The sequence below is a fragment of the Panthera pardus genome, unplaced genomic scaffold (assembly GCF_024362965.1).
Source record: "Panthera pardus isolate Hobbes unplaced genomic scaffold, ASM2436296v1 HiC_scaffold_1, whole genome shotgun sequence".
Lineage (NCBI taxonomy): Eukaryota > Metazoa > Chordata > Mammalia > Carnivora > Felidae > Panthera > Panthera pardus.
This window is the reverse complement of record NW_026526654.1, coordinates 86,083,048-86,101,153: the sequence shown is the minus strand read 5'-3', so window position 1 is coordinate 86,101,153 and position 18,106 is coordinate 86,083,048. Positions and strand designations below refer to the sequence as shown.

The window sequence follows — 18,106 nt, the reverse complement described above, 5'->3', positions numbered from 1 at the left end:
ACCAGTGCTAAGGAAGAGAATCCAAAAGTACATAAACATGATGTCTCAAATCACTGATAAGAAGATGAATTTACTAACAAATGACTAAAATAACCAGATAACCATTTGGGAAAAGATAAATTTGAATCCATATTTCTTTTTATATCCAGAACAAACTCCAAATGAACCAGAGAGTCAAATGAACAAACAAACAAACAAAAAAACTCAGCTATAAATACTAAAAGAACATGGGTGAATTATTTTATAACCTAGGATTAGAAAGTAACTAACTCAAAACAAGAAGCAATATAAAATGAATAGAATTCTATCTCCAAAATCTAAAACTCTTTTGCATGGCAAAAAGCAAGAAGCAAATGACAAACAAGGAGAATATATTTGCACATTACATCATAGAGAAAAAGTCAGTCTCCCTGAAGTATAAAAAACTCTTAAGAAAAAACAGAACTTGTTCAGAAAAAAATGGGCAAAAGACATGAACAGGCAATTCACAGAGAAGTGCAAATGACCTTAAATATATGAAAAAGAAAAAAATATATTGATGCCTTATCCATCAACCTACAGCATCGTTACCACACCTTAGCTAGCTAGCTAGCTAGCGCCCCCCCGCCCCCCTGCCGCCACACACACACTTTGAACTACTTGGTAAAATGGTATGTCTGAAATCTGTTTTGATATATGCCAACAACAAAAAATGGCAGAGTATCAATCAAATGTGATTAGCAAACTGCCATTAATAACTGACTCTAGATATATACACAAAGGCTTATTACACTACTCTTATTTTTGAACTTTTGAACATCTGCATAATAAAAAGTTTAAAAAAATAGGAATGAGTTGAATTCACTAGTTTAATAAAATCTATACCATGGAGTAAGTACTATGTAGCCATGAACGAGGACTGAGCAAGCTCCATCTGTAATGATCTGAAGTAATCCTCAAGATTCAGTGATATAAAAAATGCAAGATACAGAATAGTATAGAAAGTAAGCATCTTTTGTTCAAGAAAAAAGCAAATAAATATATATGTACATACATCATATATGTATGCACATTTAATTGCAAAAAAAATATTGAAAGGGTAATAGAAACGAATAAAAGTGGCTGCCTGTTGTGGGGGGGGATGGAAGAGTAGTGGGGAAAAAAACAGGGCGGAAGGGAAAGGAATAAAAGCAAGACTTCTGCATATACCTTTTTATAGAAATTGGAATTTTGAATTATGTTTTACCTCTTTAAAAATCCACTAAACCAAAAAGAGAATTAGCAAATCCTAAATTTGAAAACAAAATATCTTAGTTGTATTTCAAATTAGCACAGTTGTTCCTTTTTTTTATTGCACTTTATAGATAACCACATTTTTTTTTTTAATTTTTACAAATTGAAGGTTTGTGGCAACCCTACATCGAATGAGTCTATCGGCACCATTTTTCCAACAGCATCTGTTCACTTCCTATCTCTGTGTTGCGTTTTGGTAGTTCTTTCAATGTTTCAAACTTTTCATTATTATTATATTTCTTATGGTGAGCTGTGATCAGTGATTATGACTCACTGGAAACTCAGATGATGGTCAGCATTATTTAGCAATAAAGTGTTATTAAGGTATATACATTATTTTTATAGGCGTAATTCTACTGCACACTTAATAGACTATGGTATGGTGTAAGAATAACTTTCATATGCATCGGGAAACCAAAAAATTCATTTGACTCACTTTATTGTGATATTTACTCTGTTGTAGTGGTCTGGAATCAAATCCCAGTACCTCTCAGGTGTGCCTGTAATGTGAACAGAGAAATTATTTCAAGTGACTTTTGAATATAATTCTCTTTATGTCCTTGGTAGGATATACACAAGGATAAAGAGAACTGCAAAGAAATCTTAACTTTTATTCCGTATTTCTATCATTAGTAGTAACACATTGCAATTGTGAAACTATATTTTGTATACTGTAGTATATTGTAGAATAAAACAAAAAATGTCAAGAGATGCCTGGGTGGGTCAGCTGGTTAAGCGTCCGACTCTTGATCTCAGCTCTGGTCTTGATCTCAGGGTCGTGATTTCAAGCTTTGCTTCGGACTCTGCAGGATATGGAGCCTACTTTTAAAAAAAAGGTCAATATACACATGCTATTAGAAACCAGGATTTTTAGTATAAGGAAAAAAGAAATAGACCAAAGAAAGCCCTGTGGTAATAATAATTTGAATTAATATTGTCTAAACTTATTATTTTTTAAAGTTATTTATTTAGTTACTTAGTTTGTTTATTTATTTTGAGAGAGAGAGAGAGTACAATAGTGAGAGAATCCCAAACAGGCTCTGCAGTGGCAGCACAGAGCCCAACATGGGATTCAAACCATGAGATCATGACCTGAACTGAAATAAGAGACGCTTAACTGACTGAGCCACCCGGCACCCCTAAATTTATTATTTTTAGAAGTACAATTTTCTAGTTCTGTCCACTAAAAGGGCCTGGAAGCAGTGACGCTCCAGGAGCAATGAGCACATGTGATGTCCAGAGTTTGGTGTTAAATATTATTCCCCACTAACAGGAACAAAGGTTCCTTGGAGAAATGGCCAATCCCAAAACTGGAGCCAGGAAAGCACAAGATGGGCCTGGGACATCTACTCATGTCAGAATCCAAAAATGTGCTCTAAACTACTTGGTACATGAACGGACATGAAAGGAACTTGAAGGACCTCTTCTGCACAGACAGTGTGCAAAAAGAGCCTTTACGCAACTGATTAGAAAAATACACATCCCTACAGAAAAAGAGAGAAAACTAATTTTTGGAGGTATTACAACTCCTTACTCTGAAAATTAGTGATTAAAGGGAAAGAATTAAGCATTTATCAGGCCCTTTTCCAGAAGAATTTTCCCATTTGATGAGTGAAAGCACTTCTTTAAATACCATCAAATAAATGTAAAAGTGAAAAGACAATTTAGAAAATCAGCATTTTGGAGCACCCAATGAAATAACTGATCCAGGCAAACATTATCAAATGGACAAGTTGTTAGGGAAAGGGATATTCATTTTGATGTCAAAATATCACCTGGCAGATGGGGCGCCTGGGTGGCTCAGTCGGTCGTGTCCGACTTCAGCTCAGGTCATGCTCCCGCGGTTCGTGAGCTCAAGCCCCGCATCAGACTCTGTGCTGACAGCTTGGAGCCTGGGGCCTGCTTCGGATTCTGTGTCTCCCTCTGTCTGCCCCTCCCCCACTCACGTTCAGTCTCTCAAAAATGAATAAACATTTAAAAAAAAAAAAATCACCTGGCAGAGAATTGGCTAAGTGCAAAGCCGGGGTGGGGGTGGGGGGCAAATGTACCTTTAGAAGGAGAGATCAACCAAGTGATCGAATTTATCATCAAAACAGTGGAACAGGCTGATTATTATATCCTCCTGAGTAAGGAGGTACAGGAAGTCGTAAGATACCCTACAGTTGGTCTGGTTCAAGATGTCACTGCAAAGGGTGAGGGGACTGTTCAACGTCAGAGCCTAGAGAGGTACAAGCAAATGCAATGCATGAACCTTAACTGTAGATAGTGCAAAAATAAGTAAAAGGCCCTTAGGAGACCATGAGGGGCTGGAATCTAGATGAAATCAGAGGCTTATTAACTTCTTAGGTGTGCTAATGGTTTCCTCATTCAGGATGAACTAGGTTATGCTACAGTAACAGAGCCCAAACTCTTGGTGACCTAAAACAAAGGTTTCTTTCTCACCCATCTTGTGCAGCAATGTTTCTTAAGTACGATGCATCCCAAATTACTGCTCTTCATGGGAAAGTAATTCTGCGTTTCCTTTAAGAACAGGAGAGACGCTTACTGACCGGGGTAGGCGATTCAGAATGTGATTCTCCTACCATTCTGCAACAGAAGCTCCACAATATTGTTAAGTGCAAATGCTTCTGAAGGTTGCTTTTGGTTACACATTCCACGCTTTGACAAGAGTTGCTGTGCAAAGGGGTATTTGACTTGCTTGGAAATAATTAGAGTAGCACTAATACCATTTAGAAAAATGGCAGAAATTCGTGTTTTATTTTCTGATAAGTACAATAGTATATATCCTTTTCTTAAGATAGTCAGTCATCTTAGTTTACAGACTTTTTCTAGATACAGCCTTCTAAAGCGTATAGTTCTGTACTTGTAAAAACAGGCTCTACGTTTTAACCAACCAAAACATGTTAATGCGAGTTGTACTACTGCACGGAAAAGCCAACAGAATAGCCAAAACACGGCCAATGAAAATGGATCGACATCACTGATAAAAGCCTGCAACTTCTCCTTATATAGTTTTGTAAACGATCAGAATTTCATCCAACTTAGAATGCCAACTGAATGAATTTTCAGTACTCTAAAGCGGACCTGGAAAAAAAAAAAAAAAAAAAAAAAAGAGGTCAAAAAAGGCTATTCAAACGGCCGGAACGCAGAACACCGACAACGGTGAACACTGGTGAGGATGCGGAACAACAGGAAGTCTCATCCACCGCTGGTAGGAATACCACCGGCTCCCCCACTTTGGGAGACGTTTTGGCACTTTCTTACAAAATTAAACAGGCTCCTCCCCCACAACCCAGTAATTACACTCCTTGGCATTTAGCCAAAGGCGTTGAAAACTTCTGTCCACACAAAAACCCGCACAAGAGATGTTAATAGGCAACTTTATTAAAAACTGCCGTAACTTGGAAGCCACCCAGGTGCCCTACAATAGGTGAATGAATCAACCGTGGTATATCCAGACACGGAATATTATTCGGTGAGGGAGCGATCAAGACATGAAAAAACCGAGAGGAACCTGAAGTGCATTTATTAAGTGGAAGAAGCCAATCTGAAGGCTGCATACCGTATGATACCTACTATGCAACGCTATGGAAGTGGTAAAACTATAGAGACGGGAAAAAGATCAGTGGTTGCCAGGGGTGGGTGGGTAGGGAGAGGTGAATAGGCAGAGCACAGAGGATTTGGGGGGCAGTGAAGATACTCTGTATGATACTATAAAGGTCATCATACATTTGCCCAAAGCCCACGGAATATAGGACACCAAGACTAAATAAACCCTAAGGTAAACCGTGGACTTTGAGTGATAACGACGTATCAATTTAGGTTTATCAGTTGTAACAAATGTACCACTCTGGTGGGGTACGTGAGAAATTTCCGGACCTTCCTCTCAATTTTGCTGTGAACCTAAACTTCTCTTTAAAAAATAGTCTTTCAAAAAGGAGGCGGGGGGTTCCTGATACTACCCGCCCTGCCCTGCTACTCCACTAAATAAAGAGAATTAAAAAAAAAAAAAAAAAAAAAAAAAAAAGACTTCCTTCCATCTTTTTTAGCCAGGATTCCCTGAGCTACTCTGGCTTAGCTAACCTGTTCAAAACACCCCCATATAAACTCCTTCCTGCAAGTCACTTTCCTCCTCACATTTACCTCCAGATCTGCCTTTGGCAAGACATTTTACCAAATGTATACACTTACTGGACACTGCCTTCCACCAAAATTAAGTGACTCAACTACATCTGCTGAGCCTTTTAGCCCACTGTGCCTATTTTAAATATTTTGGTAATTATCTTTATGTAAGTTATTATTTATCAACATCAACCTTTGGGAAAATGAACTGAGGAAAGAAAGAACCATCACAACTTGATGCCATTTGTTTTTTGTGGGTTTTTTTACAGAAGAAAAACATTCAAAGTAAAATATGAACATTTAATTACCTTTAAATAACGTATGTAATAATTTACATGCTATACATTCCCAAACACACTGAACATAAATTCAATTTTATAAGACACATACACAATCTGCTTTTTGCCAGCATATACGCTGTAGGTCACTTCAGATGTTAACTGATTTCTCAGTCCATGTGTGAGCACATAAATACACATATATATGCCTGAAGGTGAAGATAAACCAAAAACGTGTGAATATGAGAAGTCTGCCATGGAAGATTCTAAAACCACAATCAGTTAACTGGAACCAAGCAACAAGGCACAAAAGCTTCCCTTTGTGGTCACAAAGATTAAGGTTCCTGTCCCAGTGCTTAATTAAGTATGGAAATAGGCTTGGCTAAATCACAAACTATATTTTATAGTGCATTTCTGTCACTGTTTAAAAAGGAGTATTTTTCTTCTTACATAACGCATTACACAAAAGCATTGGAAAAATAAACAGGATTAGGTAAGTTCCCATACAATAAAGCTTTTTTTTCCCATGTGAAAAAGATACTTGTTTATGCTCAAAACTAATAAAATAGATATAAGCATAGTAAAGAGAAGCATTAGGGATCTTACGCAGGTTTCCTACTCTCCCTGAATCACATCTCTTGCCAGCCGTGTACTTAAACCTTCAGTTTTAAAGCCAGCTGAGTGAAGACCGTCAAATGCATGTGATTTTTTTTTTTCATTTAAAGATATGTTACTAGCACACAGAAACAGTTAACATAACAAGGCAAACAGAAACCTCCTAGCATTTAAGCTGTTTTGCTAAACATTAACTTTGTACTAGGCTATCCTTAATTTTCCTTTTCTTCCCCTATGTTAACGGATAAGATAAAAATGTTCCACATAGAAATGGCTGCTTTAAAATTCATGCAACCAAGCAAAATCTAAACTACCTGTACTAACTTCCCTTTTTTAATCCCAAAATTTTAAGGAAACTGAAAGTTTGTTTTAGGAAGAGCAACTCATTGAAAGATAAAACCGTATATATCTATATACTCTTCACTGTCTCTAAGAACAGTTTTAGAGCCTTAGCTTGTTAAAGTTACACAGTTAAAAAAGGAATAAAGCCAACCACAGAGCATCAAAAGAATGCAGTAATCCATACATAAAAGACAGTCAAATATGTTTACACGTATTCAAGAAATCAGTAATCTAAGTTGTAAGTAATGTCATCAAGTGTAGCACTGCACAAACTGGAATCAGAGTTAAACCTTCAGTTTCATTAATCTTGAATATGGAAGTGGGACCAGCCAACCATGAACTTAACAGGGGACTTGTACATCTGTTTATACAGGAGTATTGTAGCATGCAACCCCTGCAGTAATGAGAGTGCAATTCTTTACAGATAAAACAAGGCTGACCAAAAGAAAAAAACAAAAAAACCTTGCTCTCGGCTATAAAACCTAAGAGTAAAGAATAAATTGAGATTTTTAAGGCTTTCTTAGAAGTATTTTTCATGGCACTTCAACATTAAACATCACTACTAGGCAAAATATGTAAATACTCATGGTTACATAATTATAAGTCCATGCCATGTCAATTATTAAGTAAGGGAGAACTTGGTCAATTAAATTAGAGTTAAGGAAAGTTATTCATGTTTGGCTGTAATTAACATACCAATCATACAGAAGTGTCAATTCACTAGTATACAGTACAAGTTGTGTTCTGAGTAGATCCACCCATACCACTCGTTTCTTAAAGAACTGAAAGTCATTCCTTGCCGGAAATGCAACGAAATGGACTTACTTCTCCCACAACAGCAGTTATTACCCTTTCTTCGACTACTCGACTCCAAAATCATTATCAGACAAATTCCTTTTGGTCATGCGCAAAGACCATTCTCACAATCCATTCTTGCACTACAGTCAGTCCAGAAAATACTCTATGCATCTAACAAGTCATTCTTGCCACACCATACTCTAAGCTGACCACACCGGGTTCCGATTTGGAAAACTCCTCAGCGTATTCACTGTAACGATTATCTGCGGGGTTGCTGCCCTCTATAGTTCGAAGAGCATGATTCACAGGTAACAGAGTTTGCTCCTTGAAACACAAGGAAGTTTTGAGGGTAGGTGATTCAGGATGAACTGAATGTATCAATTCCTTGGTGAGAATTCCATCTGTTGGCTTATTTTTACATTGTTTAATTTTCTAGAACAAATCCAAATTTGAAAAAAATTACTAATTGCACATACTACACGTTCAGTACAGGTTAGATGAAAGAAGAAACCAAGCTTTTGCAAATGTTCTCTTTATGAACAATACAAAGTTAAACCTCAAAAAATTAATAAAATCTACTGCAGAAGAGTAAGACATCATTGAGAATCCTGTTTATACAACTTTTATAGTGAAAAATGGTTATTACACTCGACTGCAAAAGATCCTAAGCCTTCATATTTGAAAAGGATATACATTACCTAGAAAGTATTAAAAAAAAGTAAACATTTTATAATGAAACACATGTGTTTGAGACCTTCACCCTGAATCACAACTGTATAATAAACACACACTTACTTACATAAAGGTTTTATTGCCTAAAGAACTTTCTTACATGGTTTCACTATAATGGTTTGTTAGGTAAGCACAACCAGCTTTAGAACACAAGATTAAAAAAACAAAACAAAACAAAACAAAACAAACAGAACACAAGATTTTAGAAGTATTCTTTGGCAAAGTATCACGCTCTCCAAATCTTTGGACCGCTCTCCAGCCAATCTGCTTGTGTCACCTACGTCTTGGGCTTGCCTCACTTTTTACACATCCTCCTACTGCTTCCTCAAGCGGTTATTAGTTACCTCCTATTCTGACAGATGACTAAGGAACAGTCCTGCTTGATTGGCAGACACGACAGTCTGAGTTACAACTGTCTACGATTTTTAAAGTAGGTACTTGCTGATCCTTTTTGCTTCTATATGATGACTGACAAAAAGATGATACGAAAGTCTTAGAGTGGAGAAGAACTTCTTAAACAAGATACAAAAGAAGGCATAGAACATAAAGACTCATCAATTTGTACACAAAACATATCATAAATAAAATGGAAAAGACAAAAATGGACTAAATGATGCCACTTGTGATAGATAGATAGATAGATAGATAGATAGATATGAAACAAAGAATTAGCATCTGGTATATAAAGAACCCTTACGGATCAATAAGGAAAAGGCAAATATGCCAACAGAAAAATGAGTGGAGGTTGGAACAGGCCATTCACAGAAAAGGGAAAACCAAATGGCCGGCATATATATGAAAAGTCATTCAACTTCATTTGTGATCATGGAAATCCAAAACTGAAAACAAATGAAATGTTCTGCAGTAGCTGAATGGAGAGACTGTGATATATGCATATAAGAGAATATTATACAGTAGTTAATAATAAAACGAATTAAAGCTACATGTATCAACATGGATAAATTTCAAACAATGTCGAGTAAAATGAAGCATGACGATATAACAACCTTTATATACTTTTAAAACGTGCAGCTCCTCAAGCCGGGTGAAGGGTACATGTGCAATCATGTTGCCTGTTACTTTTATACCTTATTAGAAAATATATTCTTTTGTATTTTTTAATAAATATTAAAAATAATATTTTAAATCATATAAAACAGTCTTATAAATTCTGAATAAAAAGACAGACAGAAGTATAAAAATATGCACAGGAATAATTAACGCTAAATTCCGCCCAAATTATGTGGGGATGGGCTGAGCAGAAGTATACAGGATCTTCAAATATATCCCATTTCATTTCTTTAAAAAAAAAAAAAGTGCTGAGGTATGATAAATATTAAAATCTCAAAAAGCGTGAAAGATACCCCAATATTTATTACGTTCATATCTCTACTTTTCTGATGACCCCTGAACAACACAGGGGTTGAAGGAACCAAACCTCCCTGCAACCAAAAACCCACATGTAACTTCTGACTCCCCCAAAACATAACTACTAATAGCCTACCATTGACTGGAATCCTTATCAGTAGCATAAACAGTCAACTGATACATATTTTGTATGTTACAATGTATTATATACTATATTCTCACAATAAAGTAAGCTAGAGAAAAGAAAATGTTATTTAGAAAGGCATAAGGAAGAGAAAGTATATTTACAGTACTGTGCTGTATTTGTAACAAAAAAAATCCACTTATAAGTGGACCTGTGTATTTCAAACCCATGTTGTTCAAGGGTCATCAGATATTGTACATCAGCTGTACAGTATTAGTATTTCAACATTAAAATTCAGGGAAAGCAATTCAAACTTAAGAGGTTTCTACATACCAATTTACACTTCCAACGTAAGGAAATAAACTAACTTAATATTCCAAATGTATTATATTAAGACACTTCAGAATACTTACAGATTCTAAGTCTTTAATATCTTTCTCTAACTGCTTATTTTGCTCATTCATATTCGTAATTATATTAAACACAGACTGTCTAGGATGCAATGTTCGGTCAAATTGGTGGTACATGTTTCTCCAAAACCTTTAGGACAAAACCAAAAAACAACAGCTCAATAAATTGTGTTTGAAAAAAAAACAAGTATAAATACCTCAATGATGCCAACTTACTTAAAATTGAAAGATACTGTATTTGGCTCCAAAACTGTAAATTTTGGAGATTTGGAAGTGTAGAGAGGATTTAAGTACTTCTTCTGGTCATCCAGGAGAAAAGGCCACAGGGAGTAAGTCTTCTCCTTTAACCTTGGTGTAACGAGAAAAACAAAGAGCTTTCTCACAGATGCTAATAATCCTTTTTTATAGATCAGGCAATTCCTTCCCAAGTAGATTGCAGTTTTAATTTTTCCTTCTAGTCACAGTCTAACCTCACCTTGTCTCTGCATTCTGTATTCTCCCTTTCCACTCATAATCATGAAATAAAACCATGTCTCTTTGAACATAACACAGGTCTACCATTTCTCTCACAACCATACACGTTAAGAGATTCCTTTCAACTCCCACAACTTCGTAAACGTGGTCTCTGTGACACCTATCTCAAATCACTATACACATGTATACAGAGGAAGATACTTGTATCACTCTTTGCCTCATTCTTTTAACCCTCCATAGGGGCCGTAGTACAAGTAATTGCGGAGCAGGGACAAATTTAAGTGGGAATGAGTACAATAAAAGGGAATTGGGAAAAATCAAGTCGTTATTCAACAGTAAAAACACACCAATTATATTGCAATTTTAAGAATACGTTAGGTGAAGTAAGTGGATAAAGAGTAGAATGGTTTAGATGGTACGTTTACGAAATAAACATAAAATAGATAGGAGTACAGGGAAAAGGGGAGAGTTTGCTCATTTTTCTATGATCCCTAAGACGGGTAAGTTCTTAGAGAAAGACTAATAGGAAATACATGCTTTTACTACCATCTTCCTTTTTGACAGGATGTTTGGCACTAACTGAGGGCAGTTTTTCCTAAAATAGCTCTGTACTCAGCATCATCTGCTCCAAATTGTGATAAACTGAATTACCACAGCGTGGAGCTCGAGTCTTAATGGTCTTTGATTTGTTCATCTCTGTCATACTTGATTTCAGCTGCAATTCCTTTCACACATCTTTAGAATCTTCCACGTGCTCTCAGTCCTGCTTTTGAGTTGGTTGAGAGTGAGAGTGTGTGGCTGTCTTCAAATTACTATCAGACTTAGCTTCTCTAGTCCTTGGATACGCAAGAATCTATACCTGCTCTTTATTGGCTTGTAAGAAACCTAAACGCAGAAACTCAACCTAAAAAAAATGTAAGAACTTCTCACGGCCTTATCCCACCCACATCTCCTTTGCATCAAAATCTAGCCAGAAACCCCTACTCCCAAAGACTGGTTAGGAAAGAACAGATAGGAGACCCAATTCAGGGACAGACACACTATAGCTAACATATTTTCCCCAAACAATTGTCTGCTTAGAAATGTGAGAACTGTGGCACCGGGTGGCTCGTCAGCTGAGTGTCCAACTCTTAATTTTGGCTCAGGTCATGATCTCACGGTTCGTGGGACAGAGTCCACGTTGGGCTCTGTGATGACGGCAAGGAGCCTGCTTGGGATTCTCTCTCTTTATCTCTCTCTCTCTCTGCCCCTCCCCTGTGAGCAACTGCGTGCTCTCTCTTTTTCTCCCTCTAAATAAATAAACTTTCAAAAGAATTTTTAAAAAGTTATTTTTTTTAAATGTTTATTTTTGAGAAAGACAGAGCATGAGTGAGAGAGGGGCAGAGAAAGGGAGAGTCAGAATCCGAAGCAGGCTCCAGGCTCGGAGCTGTCAGCACAGAGCCCGATGTGGGGCTCGAACTCACAAACCATGAGATCATGACCTGAGCTGAAGTCAGATGCTTAACCAACTGAGCCATCCAGGTGCGCCACCCCACCCCCCGCCCCCCAAATAAAATTATTAAAGAAAAAGAAATGCAAGAAATATAAAGCCTCATCTTACCTTAAAACCAACAGTTGTAAAATTCTTTACCAAACCTTAAAGCTTAGTGATCAATACTTTGTAGGAAATGAAACAGTGTAAGGCTTTTCTGTTCTAAATATATATTCAGACTAGAAAGGAACATGAAGGGGGTTTCCAGGGTGTTGGCAATACTTCTTGTTCTAGGTGCTGGTTACATGGATGGATGAGTTTTAGATGTGCTGAGCTTCGCACTTAAGCTATATGTACTTTTCCATGTGTATGCCACATTTCAAAACAAATTTTTTAAATGTGTTTTTACCATTAACCTGAGGATGTGAAAGATCTTCAGAAAGTACTTAGCTTCGGAAATACAGACAATAAAATTCAGTTCTATTACAAACTGTCAAGTTATTTTATTATGTTCAACCATGACCTATGTTAGACCTCAGCTAAGTAGGAAAAAAAGCCAGTCCATTTGAAGCAAACCATCTTACTTGAGTTCTTCTCTTTCCTTCTGACAATTTCCAAGGAAGTTTCCAAATTGGCATGAATGAATATGTTCATGGATCTGAAGGAGAAACGCTTCATTGAATTCAAAGGCTTGTGGAAACTGTTCGGTCAAATGCCACACACATTCCAAGAACTGAGTAAACACCGGTGAGACTTCCTTTGGGTCACCATCCAAATGGCCACACCTAACCCCCCAGAAAGTACAAGCTTTTGAAAATGCCTCTGAGAGAAGACAAGTGTTCAGGTATTATTAAATTTAAACACACACACAAACACACGAACCAAAAACTTTGTGATATTGGCATTAAAAAAGTATATATATATATTTTTTTATTAAAGCAATTTAAACCTGAGTTTTTCAACCACAACTTTAAAGGGTATGTTATCTTCTAAGTACCACAATCCAGACAGAAGGAAGGTAATGAATTGCCATAAAAATTAACAAAGGTATGAGAATTGAAAGAAGTAACAGAAAAAAATTAAATCAGTTTTCATACAAAAAACAGCACTCTCACCTGCTTCTGGACATGTGAGCTCATGAAGAACAGAAATATTCTGGCACTCTAAAATAGCTTTATTAATTTTACAAAATATATAAGTGTAAAAGTATGACTCACCTCTCTGAAAACTTATGTCCAAAAGAGATCCAATCCTTTTCTATTAAAACCTTAATAAGAAAAAGTAAAATGCAATTTACAACTACTTTCAATTTCTTTTGTTTAAAATGGATTAAAAACTATTATTTTAATAACAGCATTTACCCTTTCAACTTATGGTTGCAAACAGAACAAAACAATTTTTTTTTTAAGTTTTTTAATGTTTATTTATTCTGGAGACAGAGAGACAGAGCGTGAGCAGGGAAGGGGCAGAGAAAGAGGGAGACACAGAATCTGAAACAGGCTCCAGGCTCTGAGCTCTCAGCATAGAACCCGATGCGGGGCTTGAATCCATGAACCGCGAGATCATGACCTGAGCCGAAGTGAGACGTTCAACCAACTGAGCCACCCAGGTGCCCCCAAATTTTTGTTTAATTATAGGCAAAATATAGAAAGAACCTGGATTAAGGGTTGGTTTAACAAAGAGTAAAAATGATGCATAAAAGAAACGGTAGTCCTGTGACTTAATCACTTCAGTTGTATCTATTACATTTTAAATGAAAAGTACATGCTATAAAGCACTAGTACATTTACATTTTTATGTGTAATATCTGCATAGTAAAAAAACTAAGAAAATATAAATCAAAATGGTAACAGTGGTTAACTGTGGGTGGTAGACTGGGATATATGTTTTAAACCTTTTGGCTTATTGTACATTACTTATATGGTGCTTACAAAAAAAAAAAATACACACACACACACACACACACACACACACACACACAGAGGGAGACGGGGAGAGACAGAGAGAGAGAGAGAGAGCAATGAAAAGTTTATATTCAAATTCAAATGTTGATATCAACCTCTCGAATGAACGGTCTTTATCTGTTTTCTCTGTCACAACTCTACTGAAGAGACAGGCTTCTGATTTTTTTCAGTCTAATCTATGTAACGTATCTTCTTAGTATACCACGTAATTTCATTATCTAATCACCAAGTACATTTTCAGTATTAAAACTGCCACATTTAGCTTCTCTGATTTTGTTTTAAGTCTCTCCAGAAGGCCATGTAATGTGATGGGGAAAGATGCAGTTTCTGGAGCCATGTTGCATGGGTTCAAATCCTAGCTTTGCCACTTCCACACTTGTGTGACCGCAGGCAAACGGTCTTCAGGCTGGAGCCCCAAATTTTACTGCAGGCCCTCTGCCTTTCCTCTCCACACCCACATCTAAAACTTCACTCAGTGTCTTTCTCACGAAACTTAGTCATCTGTTTCTCTCAGTAGAAAGAGCAAGACAGCAGCACCATCCATCCTGGCAACTGAGTCCAGATCTGGGAAATCATGCTGGACGGGTCCTCCTCTCTTCTACTGCACATTTAACCCAGGAGCAATTCTTACGACTCTACTTTCTCAATATTCCTGGAGGTTGAACCCCACCCTCTTGTATCTGTGTGGGACTGCCCTACTCCTGGCTGTCTTTTCTCTTCTGAGTTAGCTTACCAGTTTCTACACTGGTCTCCTGCCCTCCATCATCCACTCCCCTCCACCTGGAAGACACCAAGCCACCTTTTTACAAAGATCTAAGCAAGTTACTGTTCCCTCTATTTAAAGCCCGTTAATGGCTCTCACTACCCAAAGAAGGTGAAGGTCAAATTTCAGTCTTCTCTTCCTGAGGCTTTCATCTCACTATATTCTTCTGCACCCAAGTAGCCCACTCTGACATCCTGAGCCCCAGTCATCACGCATACCTGCAGTCCGCTAACGGATCTATGCTTTGGTTCTCATTGCTCCTTTTGCCTGGGAAGCTCTCACTCTGTCCCAGGGCATTTATCACATGACTTCATTTGAATGTCTAGCAAACAATTAAAGCCAGACATGGCACAGAAAATATTCCTCACCTTACACTCTCAAGGTAAGCTGCACATAATTTTATCAGGAGCACTTCCATTCAGCCTATCCCAGATTCGGTATGTTAGTGCCACCAAATAATGGTGCTGAAAGGGATCTGGTGATGGTGAACTTCCCTCTGTCTTAAAGATGGCACTACGTTTAATAATTCTAACTAATGACAACTTTCTACCTTCGCTTCATTTACTTTACTTGCCATGAGTTAAGATGCAAATTTTGAAAATCTAATCACGTTAAAAGACAAAAAACAGGAGCCAGGGCTTTAGCTTCACAGAGCAGAAAACCTAGAGGCGCCTGGGGGGCTCAGTCGGTTAAGCATCCAACTTCAGCTCAGGTCATGAGCTCGTGGTTTGTGGGTTCGAGCCCCGCATCAGGCTCTGTGCTGACAGTGCAGAGCCTGGAGCCTGCTTTGGATTCTGTGTCTCCCTCTCTCTGCCTCTCCCCTGCTGGTGCTCTGTCTCTCCCAGTCTCTCAAAAATAAGTAAACATAAAGAAATAAAAATAAAAAAAAATAACAAAGAAAATCTATTCAACTAGAAATTTAATCTTCAGATATAAAACATGCTTCCTAACGTGTAATTACAATTAACAAATAAAGGAGTTTTAAACAGAAAGTTTCCTCTAGAATATAATTTTTTTAATGTTTTCATTATTTATTTTTGAGACAGAGAGAGAGGAAGAGAGAGTGCAAGCAGGGGAGGGGCAGAGAAAAAGGGAGACACAGAATCTGAAGCAGGCTTCAGGCTCTGAGCTGTCACGATAGAGCCCAACGTGGGGCTCAAACCCACGAACTGCGAGATCTTGACCTGAGCCGAAGTCGGATGCTCAACCGACTGAGCCACCCAGGCACACCTAAAAAATAATTTTTAAGTACTCTTATTTGTGCCTTTACTATATCACTCATATTAGTTAGATAAAAATGAGGGAGAAAATACTGAATATTTCTACTATAACATTTTAGGAAACAACTATTAAATTTAAAAGTTGTTGGGTCACCGGGTGGCTCAGTCGGTTGAGTGTCCGACTTCAGCTCAGGTCATGATCTTGTGGTTCCCGAGTTCAAGCTCTGCATTGGGCTTGCTGCTGTCAGCCTGTCAGCACAGAGCCTGCATCAAATCCTTTGTTCCCTCCCTTCTCAAGCTTGCTCCCTCTCTACAAATTAAAATTAATTAATTAATTTGAAACTCGTTTTCAAAGAGGTGGCACAAATTGAAATCAGTCTGATTCAAGGTTTTTGAAACTCAGCACTATATATATTTTAAGCCAGAAAATTCTTTGCCGCAGGTGCTGTCCTATGTGGTATAGAGTATGAGCAGCATCCTGGCCCTCTACCAGCTAAATGTTAGTTAAATCCTTTTCTCTGTAACAATCAAAGCTGTCTCCTAACATGGCCAAATGTCTCCTGGGAGGACAAAATCGCTCCTATTTGAGAATCACTGGTCCAGCCAAATCACTCCTTACCATGAATCCTTTGATTGTCCTGTAGTAGGAATCCAGTAAGAGAGAGCCAAGGGAACAGACCTGGGACGTCCTATCCCAACCATCAGAACAATGTACCAACACACTTGCGCTTTCAACCGTTATTGCCTGGAAAGAAAGGTCACATACTTAGATTACAGCAGAATACATTTTAGTGACATCAATTAAGTTCTATTTAAAAACGACACTAGCAAGTATTGCATTTCACAGAAGAGCAAGGATTGCAATGGTAATGTCACGGCATAATTTCCAAAAAGAAAAAAAAAAAAAGGCAAAACACAATAAAAACCCAAAGCATACCGACAAAAACCAAAACCAAAACCGCTGTGTCAAAGTATCTGGGGATTTCTTTTTAAGTCCCTACATGAAGTGCCACGTGATCTTTTAAAGCTCAAATGAAAGGAAGCCTCATTAAGCAGGTAACACGTAATAAAACTTATCTGACTGGAAAAGATACCAGGTCCCAACAGAATAAATGTATTCCTTCCCAACCAGTATAAACCCCCAAACCAAATATGAGAAAAGAAGAGTTACTTTGGCTAAGAAGATTGCTGCATCCATAACAGCTTTGATATGGCGAAGCCATCCTGAGCTCTCCAAACCAGAGTAGAAATCACTGACAGAAAGCCCTTTGGTACCATTAACTAGAAAAGAAGGAAAAAATTTTCAATTAGAATGAGGCTACAGTCTCCACTTTTCCTCCTCAAGCTCTCTCTGAGTTAAATGAAAAAAAGAAGAGGACAAAATAAAAAGGACTCTATAAATGAAAAGATGCTAGGAGAAGCTCAATAATGGATTTTGGGGGTATGTTTTTCTGTCATTCTTCATGCTTAAGTAAAGCTCCAATCTCCTCTCAAAAAAACTTAAGTACAAAGTGTTTAATTAAAAAGTCTGATTTTTTTTTTCATTAAAGAATTTTAAGTTTATTTTTGAGAGTGAGCGAGCGAGCGAGCACGAGTCAGGGAGGGGCAGGAAAAGAGGGAGAGAGAGAATCCCAAACAGGCTATCTACGCACTGCCAGTGCAGACCAGCGCAGGGCATGAACTCACGAACCATGAGATCATGACCTGGAGTCGAAATCCAGAGTTGGACATTTTACCAACTGAGCCATCCCAGTGCCCCTGATATTTTAATTTTTAAAATTCCACACCATGACTGGAAAGACACCTTAGTACTTAAATAGAGCATTACTATGATCAATTAATCAATCTAACAATAGCAATTTCTGTAACACCATTAGAACTTTGCTGTCCAATACAGGAGCCACTATCTACCTGAATATGGCTATTGACATATGTTTAGTCCAAACTGAGATGCACTGTAAGAGTGTAAAATACACACTAGTCAATTTCTAAGACTTTAAAAAAAAACAAAAACACCTAAAATGTGTCATTACTAATTTTTATACTGATTACACGTTAACACAATGTTTTTAATATATTAGGTTAAATAAGTACATTGTTAAAATTAATTTCAACTTTTTTTTTTACTTTTTTGAATGTATAGGAAATTTTTA

The 18,106-nt window shown here is 37.4% G+C and overlaps 1 protein-coding gene across 4 annotated transcripts in view; it reads right to left on the bottom strand.

Moving 5' to 3' along the window:
- Positions 1 to 1,694: 1,694 nt before the first annotated feature.
- Positions 1,695 to 18,106, bottom strand: part of MTMR6 (myotubularin related protein 6) — a 40,397-nt gene continuing 23,985 nt past the window's right edge. For 2 of the 4 annotated variants that reach the window (XM_019447950.2, XM_019447951.2), the window contains 7 exons: positions 17,125 to 17,234; positions 16,573 to 16,698; positions 13,224 to 13,273; positions 12,591 to 12,791; positions 10,278 to 10,409; positions 10,065 to 10,191; positions 5,633 to 7,859 (listed from right to left, as the gene is read on the bottom strand). In XM_019447950.2, the coding sequence (XP_019303495.2) occupies positions 7,599 to 7,859; positions 10,065 to 10,191; positions 10,278 to 10,409; positions 12,591 to 12,791; positions 13,224 to 13,273; positions 16,573 to 16,698; positions 17,125 to 17,234 (1,007 nt within the window). In that variant the 3' untranslated portion in view covers positions 5,633 to 7,598. Of the gene's footprint in view, positions 1,773 to 4,010; positions 4,357 to 5,632; positions 7,860 to 10,064; positions 10,192 to 10,277; positions 10,410 to 12,590; positions 12,792 to 13,223; positions 13,274 to 16,572; positions 16,699 to 17,124; positions 17,235 to 18,106 lie in introns of those variants that run through there. The other 2 variants (XR_002079593.2, XM_019447952.2) reach the window with 2 other exon arrangements.